Here is a 21025-nt window from a genome sequence, read left to right on the forward strand (position 1 = left end):
TGTAACAACTCGTCTCGTCTTGTTTCGAAGATTTCTATATTGCTTTTTTTCACATCGGTTCGACGTATAACGCGTACTTAACCAAGGTGTCGCTGAAGGAAGGGGGTTAGTTAGAGAGGGTTCAGCTGTCGTAGTAAACGGTCGGCAGCCTCGTACTTCGAGTACATCGAGGATCCTATTTCTCAAGGTCATCTGGCACGCGCTGCCGCGCACTCCTGCTCTTGTAGTGGGGGGGAAATCGGATCAGTGATATGACCTTAGTGGGTACGACGGAGGGGAACGTATTACCCATCATGTTGAGCGTACAGCAACAGCATCATCACCATAATCTTCATGGTTCTACGACCAGTGCTCAAACTCATCGCGGCAATGTGATTGTTTCAACGAGCAGTATGCCGACAAATGACATCAAGATCCAGCAGCACGGTTGCAAACGATCGAAGATCTACAGCCAAGCGACCGGACCTTACGGCACGGTTCCTCATCAACCAGCTTCGGTGGCCAGGCGAAACGCGAGGGAACGGAATCGTGTGAAGCAGGTGAACAACGGATTCGCCACGTTAAGGCAACACATACCCCAGAGTGTGGCACAAGCCCTCGGAGGAAGTACAGCTGGCACACACGGTGGATCTAGGGCTGGCAGTAAAAAGCTGTCGAAGGTTGAGACGCTCAGGATGGCGGTCGAGTACATCAGGAGTCTACAGCGACTTCTCGAGGAACACGACAGTGGTTCGGATTTGGCCAGCGTATCCTCGCCGACCTCGTCACCACCATCTTCCACGTCCTCGGCTTCGTCCACGTGTAGTTCCAACACCGGCCTCGGTGTCGACGCCAATCACCATTCGGCCGAGTTAAGACTCCGTGGCAATGTCAACAATGATATTCGACATCACAACAACTCCGACTTGCATCGGCATCAACATATCAGACAAAACCCTAGCCCAACGTTCGTGCCAGCACCCTGTTCCGAGGCGTCTAGTTCCCCAACGCCGAGCTTTGTCTCTGAAGCATCATCGGCTGGCAGTCAAGGATACGGAACATCGGGAACCCTTTATACCACGCATTCCGATGGTTACGATAATTACGAGCCAATGAGCCCAGAAGACGAAGAACTGTTGGACGTCATCTCTTGGTGGCAACAAAGTCAATGAGAGGACCGGTGTCTACGTCGCCTCCTCGTTGGTCCTTTCTTGTCTTCAAAGGTTAGCGTCGTGATTATCATGATTTCTAACATTTCTAACATTTCTAACATACCTCGTACTCGAATCTTTTAGATTAATTAAATTTCTTAGATTCTTCTATGAGGCGACTTTCAGAATTTGTTCATTTTCTTTTTAAATACAATTTTTATTAATTTTCCCCGAAGCTAATCGTGAAACCGGTTCGAAGGAAACGTTGCATCACATTGAGGAGTGGTTTTTTTTTCTCTCAAAAACTTTCTCACCTCCCTCGCTTTAGAAGGACCGTAAATTTTGCCTGTGAGGTAACATCCGCGTTACCGAGGAAGTTCAAAGAAATTTCCGACCAGATTTGTGACCTTGCCCCGTGACAATGGCGCGCGCGACCCCTCGCTGAAACTCCAGCCATTCAAATCGCAGACTCCATTCAAAGGGGCAGCGAGTCTACATTCGAGAAGCGACGCTTTTGTGCTAGATTTCTTTCACTGTGAACCAACACATCATCTCGTTCCATGTGTGTGTACCGGTCCTTCTACCGTTTTTTTCATCCCTCCTCACCCTTCAACCTTCCGAGTCGTCTAATTCGTCTCCTCTGGAAATTTTGCCACCTTCTGCGAGAGCTTTACAATGTGCTCCTCTCAAAAGTTCAACATTCCATCTCATTTCCCTTCAGCATTTCATCATTATTACTTTTTTTCGAGGAAGTCATCGGTACTTGATGAATTTCTACAAAATTTTTTTTTTACATTTTCACGTTTCCATCAATTTTGAAGACACTTTGTGCAACAATGAATCCGATCGAATGGAAAAGCATCGATAAATTTATACTTGAATTCGGCTACTAATCTTGATGGACGTAACTTTCCTCGACCTCCCTTTGAAGCTTCTAACGTTCCCGCGGATTTTTCTCCGTCTTACTTTATTTTTCGATTCGTTCATCCCTCTCCGTTTCTCTTTTCCTCTTTGACAAGAGACGATTTCGTCTGCTGCGTTTAACCTGAATGCATCTTTCAGGATATTTCAGTCCCCCTTTTGTGGGTTTTTGAACCGGTACGCTATTCTTCTGTCTCTCTCTCTGTAACCTTCCCCCGTTCCCCGTTCCGTCACCGACGATTTCTTCTTTTTCGTTTTACCCGTGAACGGCGCGTCCCTTCCAGTAAAACTGCCCTTACCTGAAATCATCCCCTGCTTCATGCACTTATATACCTGTAGCGTCTCTTTACCGACCTTCGACAGTCCTGATTTTCAGACGGGAATAAAATTATAAACTGGTATCGTGTCTAAAAATATTCAACGACAAAGGTGTCCGAGATAATGTTTAAGCGGAATCAAATTTAAATCATGTTTCAGATTATATTAAAAATAGATCTGGCTAATAGTGAAAGATTCATTCATCTTCAGCTAAATTTGGATAAATAGTTCTTTAATAATTAACATAACTTAAAATAGTAAATCTAAAAATAATTTTGTTTACTGTTTATAAAAAAGAAATTGAAAGTTTTCCAGAAATTATGCTATTTTTAATCCTTAAATTAAATTATTGCCATGATTATAATATCATTTACAAACAAATTAAAAATTGAATATGACAATGCTGCATAAACTTCTCATTATTATAATTAATTTTCATCGTCTCAAAGAGTTAATAAAATTAAAGTAACTTAAATTGTATTATAAAATAATATTTAGTGTTAACGTAATTTCTTCTTTTTTCTGTTTTAGAAGTGGCTGGTAAAAACCCACGAAATGTATTAGAATAAAGGACCGAAGGGAGACGGCAAACAGCGGCTGTTCCACTAACTGTGATCTAGTCATATCAACATTGTACACATGTAACTTTACGAATCGACAAAGTCGCGTTTTGTTTTTGTCGGTAGCCTCGATGATAGTTGTGCTGGAGACACTTTGATATGTTACTTGTCCAAGAAATTGTTCTATTATTGTTCTGAAAGGATGTCGTATCGACATTCGGGCATCCTCGAAGGATGCAGCATTCCAGAGTGCCTTACAAGGATTGTTGGTGTATTATTGAGATAAATATACAATTTTCATCGACATAAAAATCCTTGATTAATCTTAAGGGAACATTACGTTCTGGTATCGTACGAAGATTATTTGAAAGAACTGATTTGTTGTAAATTTTATAAATGTTATTATCATTGAAAATATTAAGAATTCGCTTGATACTCCCAATAGGAAGGTTTCAAATATTTATACCGATCCGCGCAATTAATTGAACGAATTTTTACAGACCGTTAGCTGTGGGTCTTGTTGTAATATAATGATTTGTAATATTATTGTAAATGATTATATATGTATATTGAATACGAAATCAAAGCAGATCAATTTCTCATTCGTTGATGCTCGAAATTGAAATGAAACTGAACGAAATTTTATCGTGTCGATGCTTTTTGTAAATAAATATTAAAAGTAATAGTTCCTTAAATATATTGGAAAACGTTATAAACAATATTGTGAAAATCTTATTATTTTCTCCTGTTCTTTATTGTCCTAGAAATCGCATTTCTATTTTCTTAAATATTTATTTGTAATAAATGTTAGTATCCCATTATTTAATTTTAATACAACTTAAAATTTTACCTCTGCAATATCATATTCCTGATTTACAAATTTTTATGTATATTAAATCTTAGCCATTTCAGATTATTTCTACTATCTCTATTTTACAATTTTTTTTTTTATTTCCTTGGAATTGCAATATTTCATTACCATTATAAAACAAAGGTTGACTTTTATAGGGATGTTAGAAAGTGATTTATATCAGTGGCGAAATTTTCAGTAAAGTTTTGTTACACCTGACATCACAGTAGAGTCAGGTATAACCATGATTACTCGAAGAAACCTAGGAAAGATCCTCGAGGAGGAATATTCATTGTTGGAGGGTAACGGTACGTTTCACCGGCAATACGTCTCGATCGTGGAATCGATCCTCTTCCTGTTCAATAAACGAATCGCAACGACTGGTGTCATTTCGGGTTCAGGTAGACTCGATTCACTAACCTTCTCCTAACGGACCCGATAGTCTTAGGGTAGAAATACCTTCGGCAGGTATCGATTCCTTCGATCGTAAAGTTTTATTTTGCTATAGGCAATGCATAGAAGAATATTAAAAATCTTAGAGTTATTAACTAGGCATTTTAACATTTTACCCTTGTTCTATAAAATGTATTCACTTCAAAGTCTAATATTTTTGCACTTTTGGAGGGATTTAAAATGTAGTTTCCACGTATTTTTTTTTCTATGAAGAGAAGGTGTGAAGGGGTTGTACACTATGCATAATAGTTATTTAATTAACATTATTCATCTGCAACTTCATGTAATAAATATTCTATGTATGAAATTATAGAAGTTACATCTAAAGGGGAAAAGAGCAGTAGATTATTAATATGTATTATCACCGATCGTTTTTAAGAACAGGATACGATATCATTGTGAGTTCTTCACATTTTTATCAGTTTGTTCACTGACATTTTGTTACTTTTGATAAGCAAAGTAAATCCATAGTATAAAACGAGCATTGTGATTCAACATAAAGAAGTCTCTTTAGAAATGATTTATTTTAATACATGAATTTATGATTAAAATATCGAATCATCTCTAAAGATATAATATTATTTAAATAAATCTTCTTGAATTAGAAATAAATTTACTTTATCAAATTGTTCCTTGCATTGCAATATCTACCATCACTTTTCTCTATTTATTTTCATTATAAGAAAATTTAAATACTTTGAATTATCATAAAATAAAAGTACTATTTAAAATATTATTTTATCTCAGCTGTACAACATTTATTATTTTAAATACTTTATCCCCAAATTCCACTCAACCAAGTTTAAGACTAATAAATCACAATTTGCTAATGATTTCATCGAACACAAATCATTCTTTCAGCAAGCAATTTTCTTTTTTTCAGCTAGTGCACCATAATCGGCCATTGATGACTCGTAATCATAGTTAGTTAACAGATCAGTCCGAAGAAACGAAATCCCCTGAACGATTTTCCAAGATGCAGGTCACCAATCATAGACCCAAAAATATATAATGCATCCCTGAAACGTTTCCTTTCGCGAGAGTACGTCTTAAAAGTGCAGCAAGGAAGGCGGAGCTCTCCCCCCATTATCCCTGTCGATGTCTTTGCGGTTTTTGAGTAAATAGCCAACCGGAATCACAGTAATCTTTCTGTCAAAAGTTTCGTTCCCTAGTTTTTGAAACCGCAAAACATGCAAATTGAGAACTCCACGTAATCTATGGTTGAAAGTAACCTATAAATCGGTTCGAACATTTTCGTTTCTACCAAACGAATGATTTAAGGAATACTTTTTAAATAGTTTGAAGAAATAGAATCCGCGTATTTTTGTAATACATCATTCAGAATATGTGACATGACCATAACCTCACAATAGTATCATTACATATTTCGTTTGAACATTTACATATAATTATATCCTGAATTATTAAAAAATAATAAGGTACAATATTAAATGACTCACCATCAGAAGATTGTGAAATATTGTAGCAGAGGACCAAGTTCGTCAGTGTTTATAACTCACAATAAACGACACAAAACAGAATAGGACGCGCACTAATACATACTGTGAACATTACCGTGCTTGCCTCTTCCACCCCCGCGAGCAAGTTATTTCGTTGGGCGGATCGGACGGACAGTAGCTTTAACTAGTATAAGTACACTCAGTCCCATCGAAGTTGTCGCAGTGAAGTTGGCGCGCTAACGCATTCACGCCGCGGCGGCGTTAGCGCGCCAACTTCGATGGGACTGATTGTACATATATAAAATTGATTATAAGAAAATTTTCCCCGATCCCTTTTAGAAAAAGGTGATCCCAGAAATCCTTCAAAAGATCAACGACTCTGGCGTGTTCGGACAAAATGACAAAAATTCATTAGGTTCGTGATCGTCATTATCGCATCAGGAGATTAGCCGCGGGCGTAATGTTGTAGGCACGCGTTACTTGGAAATCACTCGAGGTGGAGCGTTCCGGCCAAGTAAATCCTCTTATCCGCATCGATGACGCCGAACCAGACGAGGAACACGAAGAGGAAGGCGAGTCAAGAAGAAGAAGAGTCCACGAAGACGTACGCAGAACGATCGAATCGCGGGACTCGCCTTACCGGTGCAACGAGTTAAAAGGACGAGGTTCTTCCTTGAGGGTACATTAACCATACGAATACAGATCCGTCTAGCCAGTAAGGATCCCTCGTGAAAGAACAACCGACGACACACGTTGTGCCTTGTTACTACCTCGTCGTCCCCTCTTAAGGCCACGTTAAATTGGATTTAAATTTCGAGATTTATAACACGGCCGTGAATCCTCTTCGAGGAACTCTGCCAGCGATTCTTTTAATCCTTTCGACGCGGTCAAGCAGTTTCTCCACCGTTCAATCCGAAAATGAAATGTAATTTTTCACGCTTCTGATGATACGGTCTAAAAATTTGATTGTTTAATTTAGTGATTAAAATAGATGGAAGAAATACTTCAAATTTAATGAGGTACGAAACGACAAAATCAACAGGAACAATTAAATTTTTTATTATCCAAAATCTGTAATATAAAAGTTCTAGCGATTTTGAAATTTGATAAAATATATATGTTGAAAAGTGAAATTAAAAGTATATTTTAAAAAATGAAAAAAAAATGTTTGAAATTTTTATACAAAATATCTGATTTTTGGATTTAAAATCTTTTATAACATTATTAGGATTTTTTGAAAAGAATTGAAATGCAATAACACGGTTTAATTCTTTTTCCAGTATTATTACGTGGGTCATAAGTGCCTTGGCTACAAGGATACAGAGATTAAACCAAATCACTTTGAAATGTGTAGACATTTGGTCCATTCGTGCTTCAAAGCCACTGCTGCACACCTGATGCATCGTCAGGGTTAATAAAATCGTCATCTCGACGACCGGAAGCGACGATGAAAAGCATCCCCCGGTGGTGCACAAAGCGAATCGTAACACAGGACCGCTGTATAAGCGATCATCGCGGGCGGTCGTCGTTCCATTCCACTTCGATTCCATTTACCAGCCGCAACAACGAGTTTTCCAAAGAATCGAAAGGCCATGGGTGGAAAAAAAAAGAAGAGAGACGGAACGAGTGGGAAAGGGGAAGAGATTCAGCTCGTGCCCCTACGTTTTACAAATTCGCCACGAGTATCGTGGGTGGTCGTGGAAGGGCAGTTTCCTCGGGGAACGCGACGGGATTCCTATCCTTTCGGGAGAAATTTGACGTGCGACCGCGAAATATGCCGGCACGAGATACAATCGAGATGCTGACGATCACAGAGATCGCCGTTGGCGAACTTGACCGGTCGTTTCGTTGCCGCGAAGACATTTACGATCTCGCGTCGACGTGCTCTACCGTCTATGGAGATACAAGGTGTCTACCAGCATTCAGACGAAATTTATACAATGTATTTGTAGTAAGTTATAACTTTTAAAATATTCATTTTCTTTAAATACTTATAAATATAACTTCTACTTCCCGGGATATAGGAGCTACCTATTTTGCCAAATCGATTAACTATATAAAAAAGTTAGGAAATTGTTAAAATATAAAAAGTTAAGCATCAACTGGGTGCAGTGACACTAAAATTTTAACAGATTCAAAAACTGAAGTTAATCACTTTGGCCTGTGAATGGTTCATATTTTACTATTTTGCTCATATTTGCTAATATTAACATGTCACTTTTCAGCAATATTTCAAATAATCGAGAGATAGAAAACTTAAACTTATCAAAACTGTCATCAATATTTTGTAAGCAATAAACGTTTAAAATAGTAGCTGTCCATAATAAAGTGGCAGGGTACCATTTATCCCACATCAGTTACAACGAGTCCAAGTAAGACATCACACCATGACACCTTTCCACCGAAGATAAACCTCCACGAAGCGGTTACGATACAGGGCGATAGATAACAAGATCCGATACGCGTATACTCTAGTTTCTATCGTAGATACAGCTAGAGCCTAGTTAGACGAGAAATCTCCCGCAGTGAGCAGTATTCTCATAAAAGCCACACGGATGAGTTCCAGAGGATCCGAGCATTCTCTCCAAAACAGAAGACAAAGGTGAGTCTTTTGTAAAGAACGACCGACTGCGGACGATCGAATTTCAGGAGATGACCGATGACCCTCCCGCTTGACATTAGGCCACGATGGCTTCAGAGATTCCCAAGAATCATGGCAGCATCCGGATAAAATCTTCGAAACGACGTCCCTCTAAGCTTGCCTCGTTACCAACGAAGCTTCTGCTGTTTAGATCGGAGCGCCAGTGATTTAAGTGACGAAGATGAAGATTATGGCGAGCACATTTGTCCTGGACGACAATAAATGTCGTGTTCGCGAGGTTATAGTCTCTTACCAGCGTTTAGGGATGCATCTGATAAGCTACGTTTGATGTTTCACTCTGAATAGAACGTTTTCTAATAAGACCTTCACGGTATTTCATTTCTAATTAAATTCATTTTAATTTCAGAGTTTCATATATTGACCGAATTATTTTTAAGAAACGGTGTAAATTTTAGAAGATGAAGATAATATAAAATACGAAATTAAATTAAAATTACAGGCTCTCTCCATGGTCCGCCATTCGAGAGTTAATTAATTTATTATAATAATAGTGCAACGCAGTGAATATTGCTACAAGGTTTTACTATAAATATTCATTAGAATTAAAAAACATAATTTCCAACACCTGGAAATGATTTATTGTTAGACCTAAACAAAAGTTTGTTAGTTAACCGTTAATCAAATTAATTGCATTTCTGGTGTAAAATTAAATAGTCGATCCTACGGTATTCTTAAACTGGTTTTGAATACAACTTTGAGTTTACGTAAAAATTAGGAGGAATTCATTTCTTCAGCCAACGCAAACAGATGCAACAAGAGGGAAAGACCCAGTGTGTAGTAAGGAAGTGAAAGAGAATGAGTGGATGAACGGCGAACGATTTTGTGAACGGGAGGAAGTTCGTGCAGAGTTTGTGTCTTCCTAGTACAGAAAACTACCAAGATGACCACGGCGTTACAGCATAACTCCTCGACACGGTATAAACTCCAGCAGAGCCATTGTCTGTCGCCCGAGGCGACCGTTCAACGAAGAGCGAGCTTCATTGTCAGGATCCCGTAACCCATGAATGGCTGGCTATCTCGTTTAACTTCAATTACCGTGCCTTCCCTTTCATTTCGTTCCTAGCACCGTCAAAAAGTGGGGATACGACGCGAATATTCCGTCTTTCTTCTCTTTTCCCTCCTTTTATTTTCCACCCCTCGTGTACAACCTAGACCTTTGTTGCGGAAAAGCCATCTTACGCTTTGGATTACCTGGTCTCGTTAAACTCTCCTTTAGGCGAGAGATCTGCCTCTCGTTTACTTCAACAGCATCCCTTTACCATGCAACGTTGTTAATACTTTAACGACTGCTCTCACGTATTCGTGATTTTGAAGACAGCTATCACAAATTGAAAGAAAAGCCTCGGTAGCATTATATCAATGGGGCACTCTCCATGGTCCGCTGTCCAAGGATTAATTTTTTAAGCTAGAAAGCTTAAATTGAAAAACTGAATAGAGGTTACAAAGAAAATTCTACATGGCGTCAATAATATAATAATTTTCCAAGGTAACTAATGGAAAGCTCAAATTAAAAAATTAAGCAGAGATTACCAGTAACAAATGGGAAGTTTAAATTTGAATATTTAGTACTCGTATGTTTACAATATCGACTCATCTTTATGCTACATTTTACTACAAGCAAAAAGCAAAGAAATTAAATCACTATATTCTGAAAAACAAACGAAGCACATCCCTTCTGTGAACTGTATCGAATTTTCAAAAGATTTCTTTAAACAGCTTCTCTAATCGACTCTGCATGTACCCGCCATCCAAACATGTCAGAATTATTAACGATGAGAAAGCGTTTGAAGGAAAACAATAGATCCACTGTTGGATCATCGAGTATCCGGTGGAAGATGAGTAGCAACCGCGGGGGGTGAAATTTAACGATGTTCAAACTATCGAGGCGTTAATTACTTTCTAATCGCTGTTTCAGAACCGTGGCTTAAAAAACGAGCAGAAGAAGGATACTAACTTCGTTTTTCATCGTACCTTTTCATCTTCTATCGATCGCTCGATCTTGATTATTATTTTTGCTGATACGAAATCGGCGTATCACTGTACCGGATGGAACAGAGTCAACCTTGACACGCGGACCACCTGGTTCTCTTCCTGGGAGGTCGCAAAAACTGGATACATCAAACAACCGTAAAGAAAAGGTATACTCACAACAGTTAATTATATCACAATATCCTCTTTTAAAGAATTCTAAACCCTTCATAATCACAAAATGGTTGCAATTGGAATCAATCCAACGACGTGTAATAAATCTTTCCCAATCAATGATTAATTAGGTATTGGCTCCACATGGTATTGAAGATTTAATTTTTATAAATGGCATTGCTGACAGATAATATTGAAATATTTTAATCATTTTTCAGCAAATTTTAGTAATGATTATCATTTTTAATAGAACAATGATCCAAAGTGAAAATCTATAAATCTTTAAACAATTTCATTTTTTGTTTCACAAGAATTTTTTGTTTCACAAGAATTTTTTGTTTAACGAAGTTCGATAGAATAATGTCGATCAGATTACAGATTTTTTTCGTGGATCTCCTAGGGCAAAAACGAATCACTGTGAACTGATCTTCCTAGATCATTTTCCTACGTCCGCAAGCGGCTGTGAGAAAGTTCTATGGCAGGAAGTGACTACAAATATTTGCCTAGCTAGCCGTCTTTTACGATTACACCGGGATTCACCTTGACTGGAGCTCGATTGTGCTCGTGTGACGCAATAGTTCGTTTTATTCTGAATGAATACGTTTACGATTCGAATGAGGGCGATTTTGAGTTCTTGGAATAGGAAAGAACATGTTTTATGGTCAATGATCAATATTTCCCTAGTTGTCGCAGGTAGATATACCTTGTACACGAACGTTAAGTTTATTTACAAATTACAATATTATTATATACAATATTGTAATCAATATTTAAGTCAAGCTTTATTATTATTTTATTTTTTTTTTTATGTAAAAAATTTTAACTACAGACGGTATAAAAGAATTTTATACCATTTTTTATTTAAAAATAATTAACAGTTTATTCATTTTTACTTGATTGTCCATTTAACATGCAATGATCTAACACATCTAATTTATTAAGTATTAAATTGAAGCTCTATAATTAAATGTTATTGTATTATTTATGGAATGTGAATTTAATTTTTGATACGATGTGATTTCTTGGTTCATTAAAAAGTCCATGAAAAGTAATCAATATTAACATGTTGAGATATAATTACTTCATCAATGGAGTATGATACGAAGAAATAAGTTGTGCTTCCGAAATCATTAAGGGCAACAGATAAAAAAGAAGATGAAGAAGCATGGTAAACGCAGAGGCTCGTGTTGTTGCAGAGGTTGCATTACGAAGGCAATATGCCAGAACAGAGCTAATAAGTAACCGCATAGAAGTTGGCAGGGTCTAATACCAGCCAGAGGTTGCCTTAAAAAGTCCACGTGGATTAAAAAAAAGCATCGAAGCCCAGTGATCTGCCTACGAGAATTAAGAAGATACTCGTATCGCAACAAAGCCAAGACCGCCCATCCTTTTTATCGTTTTCCACTTTTTCCCTTCGTTTTGCGGCCAACTTTCGTTCATCGTTCGTAAACACGCGTTGGAACACCAGCAAACTTTTACGTGATCGAAGGATCAAAAGAATAATCAAAATTTTTATTCTTTAGATTCGTATGTTTCATTTTCTATATTTTCCCCTCTAACAGTACAATCTTTAAAAGTGGCATACGTAGATATATTGGGACGAGTTATTTTCAGATTTAAACAGAAATATCTAAAATTTTGATTTCATTAAAATTTCAAAAATTTCTCATAGAGTCTCAGGGTAGTTTCAGTACCATTTAAAAAAATTAAATATAAACATTTCAGAGCTTATATAAAAATCACAAGTAAATGGTAAAATTATTAATGAAGAATAATTTTCTCAAACTATATTTCCAAAATACTATCGAAAATTTTTGGTTTCTACCCCCTCTTGATTTCATCCCCCCACATCTTCAACGATCAAAGGAACCTCAAGTGATGCTTCGCTTCAACAGCACTAACGGAATTAGCTCCCGAAAATATTTATCTTAGCAGAATTACCCTGAAGGAAACTTTTGGTATTCGATTCGTCGTCGAAAGGAAGAGTAAAGAGAATAGGATCGAAGCTCGCCAGGGTTGAACGAGCAACAGTTAATCCATCTATGAAAGAATCCGAAAGTGAAAAACGAGATCGCAGGATCGAATCCTAAGGATCCAAACGACCGTATCGAGTTTTCGTAGGCTCTTAGAAAAATATTATCGCAGTTGAAGCTAGAAGAACGAAGCACGACGCGATTTCCAGGGGTTAGAAAAGTTTTTACGACGACCTCATACCCCTCGTTCCCTCGTACAGGTAGCCATAGGTCGACTAACTTTGCCTCGTTTGGAGACCATTCTTCCCCATTCAGCTCTTCTGTCGTTTTCTCTCGGAGGACAATCCACGGTGTCCCAGGGTCTCACGCCTCGGCATTGACCGCTACCATTCACTGCTTCATTCTCTTCCTTCGACAGCGACTCTTTGTCACCCCCCTCAGAGATACGGAGCGCGACGTTCGAGTAAGAGTAGGGGAGAAACCGTGAAAAATAAAGAAAACCAAAGTTTTGCGGTGGAAAAATGAGAGAGAGAGAAATGGCTCGAGCCGCGGAATTATGGACCGTGGAGCTCGGCTTCTGCGGTGTCCCATTGAATTCCCGTAGAATGAGATTCGAGGTATTCTTGGTGTCGATGCTACAGCCACTTTGCTAAAATCACGCCCTCTTTCCAACAATGACATCAAGATTTATTGAAAAGTTCCATGTGGTTACTGCTCTCGTGTTTCCTTCCATAATTCTTCGACCATTCGAATATAAAACGTTTGCTATATTTTATAGAATACAGCCTTTTTATGTTTCTTTTTCTAAATGTGTTTACTGAAGGGTCGCAGTCTTATACAGTGAAAGTCACTTCATATACATATAAAGAAGATTGTACTTGGGGTTGTTAATTAATAATTATAGCCTTCAACCCTTTCGTTACTATGGGAGACTATAATTATCCAATGCAAAGCATTGATATTTTAAAATTGTGAGTATGTAATAAAAATTTTTGTATGGCAATTAGAATTATAGGGTGCTAAAATTACTATTATAGGGAGCCTTTATGTTATCAAATTCTATTAATATTTTTCTGTTATAAAACTAACTGTTTGATAATACTGCAAGGTATATCATTACGCTAGAAAATGATGAAAATTTTATACAGCATGCAATGCTATGCAAACACATTATCACAGTGTGAAAGACAGGAATGAAACGTCGGTTCAGTATTTACGATCAGTATGATAGGATTAATCGAGAATCGATATCTGTATTGTTCAAAATATACCAGTCATGCTATCAGTAATATAGAACTCATCAGAGATGCAATTAAATCTGAATGCAAATTGTTGATTTCAGATACTGTTCGAGCCAATTGCGAAAATACATACGAGATATGTATCGACTGATTAAACTATCAAATAAATTAGTATACCGTAGGAAGTTTATAAGAAAGTAGTAAATATTCGTGGCTATAATTTCAAACGATAAATTAAAATATAAAACACTTTGATGGTTATCATAAATCACTCGGAACATAGTTCATCTTACAAAGAGCTTTCAGTGAATGTCTAACAGATGTTTCAATGCCTTTCAGATTTGTCTCATTGTCGTATTAAAGGACTATAAATCGAATTTACGCTCGTCTCGACGCATATATTTAGACAAGTGCCATTATTTTTTAGAAAACAGCTCAAATCTTGTGTGAAACATTTCAGTCCTACGCTGCTGAGAGCGTAGAAACCACGTGCTCGATTTTCGGTTGAAACGAGCGAGAGAAGCAAATTCCCGTGGGCAGAGGCACGATGTATTTGTGTGGTATTCAGCGAGTGGATCGAAAGAAGAGGCTCCGACAATTACGAGTACCTGGGCGAGCAGCAATGAGCAGCCTGCTCCATGCTCCTCCCGGCGTACTCTGCGCGAGTATAAACCGGACAGGTTTCGGCGGCGCAATTATTAATATAAGAGAGAGAGAGGATGCTCAAGGTGGTCCCGCTGCTGGAAGGGCACAGGGCAGTTTTTCTTTTTCTTTAATCGAGTTCTCGCGTGTTGAATCGTCTGCGCCTATGTACACACGTACACCAGCGCGCGAATGTATCATAATTATGGGAGAACCGATTAATGGGTGACTCGGTACTTTCAACAGGAAACGATTTGTCAATTACTTATCTAATCCCTCTGTTTTTCGACTCCTCGCTTCTGCTACATTGCCCTGTTAGTTAATTGTGATTTAATAGGTACAATTCGTGCGCGATGCTAATTGGCTTAAAAATTGATGGAGTTTCAGATATTTAGTGACAAGTTACTGATACTTCTGTAAAGTAAAACATAAATTATATGTAGAGTTATTAAAACAGAATCGAGCAAAGTAGGAAAATGAGAATTCTTAAAATTTTAAGTTTTATGATATTAGTATTAAAAGTGATTTAGAAAAAAAATAATATAGTTTTCAGTTATTAAATATTATAAAATTTTGTATATAATTAAAAGATATGAGTAACAGAATAAACATCAATTCAAATTCTCCCGCGTAGATGTTCATGCGTAAGTGGTGGGGGGTCACAGACCTATATATAGAAGCCTCCTCCCTCCACATCGTCACTTTCTTCGACGACGCTTAAGGGGAAGGACGGGAGTCCGGTGCTTCGTCATTTTCCCTGAGGAAGCATTTTTTGCTCGATACTGTACATCAGCTGATAACTTAAAGTCTCGTATATTTAAACAAAATATATATTTCCCTGAAATTGACTGTATTTAAATAAAAATAATCAAGAAAATTGTGATACAAAATTACTTTTTGCAAACTTTACCTTCAAATTAATATACATTATTTTTCACTGCCTTTACGTTACCAATTTACGTTAGACTTTTGGTATTTCAAAATTGCCCAATTAGGATGCAACAAGTTAGTAATAGTGACAATTACTCCCAATCACAGCTACGAAAATAATATCGAGAACGAGGTTTCAAGTATCCATTATCGAGGAAAAAGTTCCAACTCAAATTACCAGCTAACTGGTGTGAGCAATTTATAACCCATGAAAGGATGAATAGAAAGAGGAGAACGATTTGGTCGGTAGCATTCTTGGGAAGGACAAGGTGGATCTGCCAAATACGGATCAGATGAAATTACAAACGAAACGGCATGGCTGGATGGTCGTGTAAGTGGACATGAGTGGCCGCGGGTATGCGTGAGCGCACACTTTCCACGTAAGAGAACCTACTGGCCCCGTGGCACACGAACCTACAAACCGAAGCCACCACTCTCGATCGTTTTGGGGCCTGACCAGAACAAACCATCGAAAACCTGTACTTCCCTTTTTCGTCGTTCTTTGTAAGCGCGTGCACGCGCACCCGTGTACCATTCGCGAGAATAAACAATACCTCTGCTTCTGCTACCCGGTGATTCCATAACGAGGCTACCAAAACTGTTCCAATCCATCCCGAGGTATCGGATGAAAATTAAAAGTCGGTTTCATCCCGATCGTCTGCGAACTTACGAAAGCAACGTGGTTCGTGCTCAAACGATCCTTTATCTTCTCTCATTCCTTTTTATCCTTTTTGCTAATTGTTAAGAGACCGGATACCATTATACCCGTTTCGGAGTAATTTCCGTACTTTGGCCGGTTTTCGTGAAAGTCGGTAATCTTTCACGGCAAGAAGGGAATTCTTGTGAAATTGTGTCCGTTCTTCGGACACTTCTTCTGATTAATTTCTCGAGGTGAATCGGAGACACGCGTTCGTAATGGACAAAAAAATATATACTTTGAAGATGATAGTTAATTATATGAGTTTTTTGGTAACTGATTGTAATAATTTAAAAAAAGATATTCTATTAAAATTGTAATAAATAATGCGATAAAATTATTAAAATGTCGTAAGACTTTTGAAGAATAATGTACATGTGCATATTAAGTTGATCGCGTTTTTCACTCGATTGTTCGAGTTTCATGAGTTGACACAAATGCGCATGCACTTTCGAACGCACATAGGCATGCACGCGTGACGAGTTGTTGATGCAGCGTGGTAACAGTTACCGAACATGGTATACACCGGTTCTTCTTCGTTTTCACCGCGTTCTTGTGGCTTCAATGTAGCCACCGGACGATGTACAGGAGTTGTAGTACTCTTGGTACCGTTGTAATCGTTGCAAGTACGAGCAAACGAGTCGTTTCGGTCGTGCCGCCAAGTACGGTAGCGTTTCCTCGATGATACTTTTTTGCAATCCCCGCTCAGAGAATGCCGCGACGCGCGTGCCATCCTCCCTCTTCAACGTCTACGCTTCTGGGTCGACCGGGCCCTTTCGTTTCACTCGTCCTTTCTTGCGAATAGCCTCCCAATCAGACGTTTCTTCGATAGACCTTATTATTCGGGGACGTTTACCCTACTCTTTTCCTCACTTTTTTCCTCCGTGGAAAAGATCCATAAAGGTGGACCAGTTTTTTGCACAAGTGTTACGAAAGTGTTTCCTACAGCGTTACCTCCTGCTCCAGTTTTTAAATAATTAAAAGTATCACGAATCAATTACTATAAATAATTTGGTAATAATACAGGAAAGACGTCAAATGGAACCCCCAATTTCTTTTTTTCTGCTATACCAGGTTCTTAACGTTGAAATTGAAAAATAATTTCTCAGTGCCAATCAATTATTTTAATAATCATCTAAAAGCTAGTTTTATCAGAATTCATTTTAGTTTAATAAAAAGTGTTAGATATAGCTGTTCTGGAAAAGTTCTTCAAAGAAGGCATCTTGCACGTTTCTGAATTATTATTATTATTTTCTATAATTTTTCTCCTTGTTTTTGCTTGAAAATATGGATCCAGTAGACTTAGTCACAATCATGTAAGGATTAATAAAGAAATGTAATTTCGATTAAGCCGAATGGCGGGAAGAATTTGAAATCTTTCATGAGATCAAAAGACGCGCATGCGCATTTGCTTGTTCGCCACGCGACCGCCACGCTTGCTATCTTGAAATTTTATCTCCCTTCCTCCTACGTTCTCACCAATTTTCTCCCTCTCCTTTCTCCTCGCTATCATGAAATACCGATTAGTATCTCGCTTCATCTGCATCCTCTCTTGAAAAGAGCATCTCCTCTTCCTTTCGTTCGCTTCCCTTTTCCACTTTCTCGATCCCTCCTTCTTCCTTTTTTCTTCTCCTCTTCCTCCTTCCTCTTCTCTTTCTGTTCTCCGGGGCGCCGTCAGATTTACTCGCCTTCTCGAGCTGTTTCTTTCAGTCTCGGACGCTTGTAGTACTTACTCCGGGCAACGTACATACTCACGCTGCGTGGCTCCATTCTATTCACCTTCTTCTTCGCGTTGTTCTCCGCCAATGACGGGATACGTATGTTCTAGAAGGATTTACATAGTTTAAATTGTACCCACTGGCGAACGGGAAAAATTTACATATACGTTCCACCGCGAATCGATGTTATCAGGTTGCCTTTAAATTTCGCGGTTTTAAGGCGGCAATTTTTCGCGGGTTATTCGAATAGCATTCGAACAAAAAGAAAAATATCCAGTTAAACATTTTAACACTATACTAAAACACTATACTGAAATATTAAAAATATTAAAAATATTTCAGAGAATAATTTATAATTAAATAAGATTATTTCCAAATTATTTAAATAGAATCACTTCGACTTGTACACAAAATTTTCAGTCGTTTATATTCCAAAAACGGAATTAAAGGAAAATTAAATGTATTACTATCAAGAGATCGATGATTGAAGGAAAAAGCAACAGTGAAGCGAGCTCGAAAGGTTTTGAAACGTTTCGAAGGCGATCAGTGGCCATCGCTAGAACGACGACGGCAACGGGAGCGGCAGCAACTTCTCGGGTTCCCACCGAACCCGGGTTCTTCGTCTCTGTCTGACCCGGTCCGCGTGGCCGATCCTTTTCTCCGAGCGATGAGCCGGTGTATCGTGAAACGCGCTCCCGAGGCGGCTGCCTTTTATTTTCTCGACGTGCGTGCACCCTCCGTTCAGCGACTGAAACACTGTTGCCTCGTGAAAATAAACGAGCCGGAGGTGGAATCGGCAGGAAGAGAAGCTACCACGGAAAGAAAATAGACGAAGACAGACGCGTAACTCATTTCACGCAACGCCTACCTCGCGGATACTAAGCAAAACCTAGCTGCAAACAGAAATGATTTAGTGACAATTTAATCAGCTACACGGATGATGATGGATCGTACAATTCATCGCTCTTCATAGAATTTTATTAAACCTGCTTTTATAATCGAAGCTTTGATGTTGTGTAAATATAAGGAGGAGTTAGGAATGGGATCAAGCTCAATATGTACTCACAAGTTTGAGTTAATTCTGAAATAAAAGTTTCATTTCATCGAATATTATTCTTAAACGGTCATTTTTCATTTTATGTATTTGGAAATTGTATGTTAGAAGTTTTACAAGTTTTCTTCAAATTCTAGGAGTAGGCATCTTTAGGGTTCAAGAATATATTTGTAAATATTTTGGGTTTCATTAACCTTCGGACGGCGGACCATGGAGAGAGCCCCAAAACATTGTAAAAATAAATAGTTATTTTTCTATTGATATAAAATAATCTTATTCAAATTGCACGTGATGTAACTGAACGAAAAGCAAATATCTCCTTCATCATCATAAATAATATTTACAGTTTTCAACGAGATCTGATATTTCATCTTAAGTAAATATGCACGTTTCGATCGGACGGCTATCATTTTAAAACAAATTTTGGTGTACTAAAGTATGCTCTGTATTATATAATTTGGTAAAACGATTTTACCGGAGCTGGCGAATGATTCCGAGAAGAGAATTCAATGCTTTTTGAAGGCTCCTCAACCTGTCTTCGAAAAGAGCTGCTGCACCAATCTTTTATTTTCAGTGTCCACGCATACCTCACGGTGCACGATTCAATTATTATAGCGTGATGAAAATAAGTTACTGCTAAAGTAAAGTGGAAAGTATGGAGGTACTGCTTATGCTGGAGGAAAGTGAAGTTGACTTCGTCTTTCGTGAAGCTCGTCGCAACGAAATATTTGCATACGCTGTGTAATTGAGAAATGTCATACGCACAGTGGCTGCAATCACTGTTGCTCTGCTTTTTCGTAATAGCTTCATACCAAACAAAGAGACATTATTGGTTGAAAAATAGCTGAACTTATGCGTTCACGCAATTTGTACAAATTGACTTTTGCAATCAAGTTTGTAGAAGTAGAACGTTAAGATTAAATAGAAATTTTGTTGCAATAAAGAATTGCTTGGTACGTTGGAAGTTTCAGCAAACTGTTGAAATTTTAAAGAGTTTTTAATAATATAGCTGGATTCCTTCAAAATTGTGTTTCCACATATGGGGTGGTTAAAAGTATTGTGATATAATAAATGATTAATTAATTAAATAGTAATGAGTGAAAATAGAAGTATTTAAATTCGCTGTGGCAAATATTTACAAACTAACATTATTCATAGTTTTAAGTTTTAATATTGGTAAGAAGAGTGATTGAGCACAGCACCTCCAGTGAAGAGAAACTCTTAATTAGGACAGAACAAGTAGTATTGGTCACTCTGATATGACACACTTACACTTGTTGACAAGCTATACCAACCAATTTACGATGAATATAATACCCGTCACGATCAATCATCACCCTTTAATTAATTGCCAAAAGTACAAAGTAGTATTTCGTGAGCATCTCGATTCAAATCCCACATCGAAGAGCAATCTCGATCCTTATAAGATTCATCAATTACATAAACGTAAGGAACGGAAATATTTAAATGGTCCACCCTATATATCGATCACCAGAAAATCTCCTCGAGGTTTTGGCCAACATATTGCTTCGTTCATAACTTTTAATAAAATGAAATGATCAGAAATAATATTAAAAATATTTGCCTCAAAAAATCCACTTTATAAAATCATTATCTTTGAACTGATATATCCCCAAAAGGGCTGTAACCAGGACTGAATTAAGATTTCTGCGGCCCTGGGGCTACCGAACCTTCGAGAGCCCCATGCTTAATAAACTTAGCTAAAAAAAATTAAATACCATTGAATCAACGGTAAAAATATTTCGTTTAATATTTATTAACATAGTAAATGGGAGGTTTATAATGGAGCTGTAGCCAGCTTTAGACCTCCCCTTATTCCGCCGCTGACTGTAACTTAAATATTACAAAACTATCCAAAAATGATGCACAGATAACTAATAAAGAAATGAATAAAGAAATGAATAAAGAAATCTTTTGTTTTGTCTACGATTTGGAGAAAATGCGTGCGGTGGTAAGTAGTACAGTGGAAAAAGTTTTCGTCGGCAAAGGGTTAATAATCTGGCTGGGAGTCGAGGTCGGTGCAATTCCACGCGAGAATGTCCACTCACTTTTACCATCGGGACCAGGCCCTCAATATCTGGCCCTGTTCGTTCGACGGTGTATCATTATGAATTCGCGTGCGCTGCCCCCGGTCATTCTCGTCTCATCTCGAGCAGGTTCTCATCTTCTTCTATCTCATCCTCTACCTCCTCGTCACTTTGCTGCGCGCGCGTGTTGGTGCGCACGCGCACGCGTACACAACCGGGCCATATC

General features: G+C 38.0%; 1 protein-coding gene across 1 annotated transcript; it reads left to right on the plus strand.

Annotated features, from left to right (window-relative positions):
* Positions 1-251: 251 nt before the first annotated feature.
* Positions 252-1151, plus strand: LOC114876107 (achaete-scute complex protein T3-like). The gene has a single exon (XM_029187186.1). It carries the CDS (start codon positions 252-254, stop codon positions 1149-1151), a length of 900 nt encoding a protein of 299 aa, XP_029043019.1.
* The last annotated feature ends 19874 nt before the right edge of the window (positions 1152-21025 follow it).

Source organism: Osmia bicornis, chromosome 2 (genome assembly GCF_907164935.1).
Source record: "Osmia bicornis bicornis chromosome 2, iOsmBic2.1, whole genome shotgun sequence".
In the NCBI taxonomy this organism is placed as follows: Eukaryota; Metazoa; Arthropoda; class Insecta; order Hymenoptera; family Megachilidae; genus Osmia; species Osmia bicornis.

Bases quoted from the DNA above. Each gene is read 5' to 3' on its own strand.
- LOC114876107 (XM_029187186.1), top strand. From the start codon at position 252: ATGACCTTAGTGGGTACGACGGAGGGGAACGTATTACCCATCATGTTG.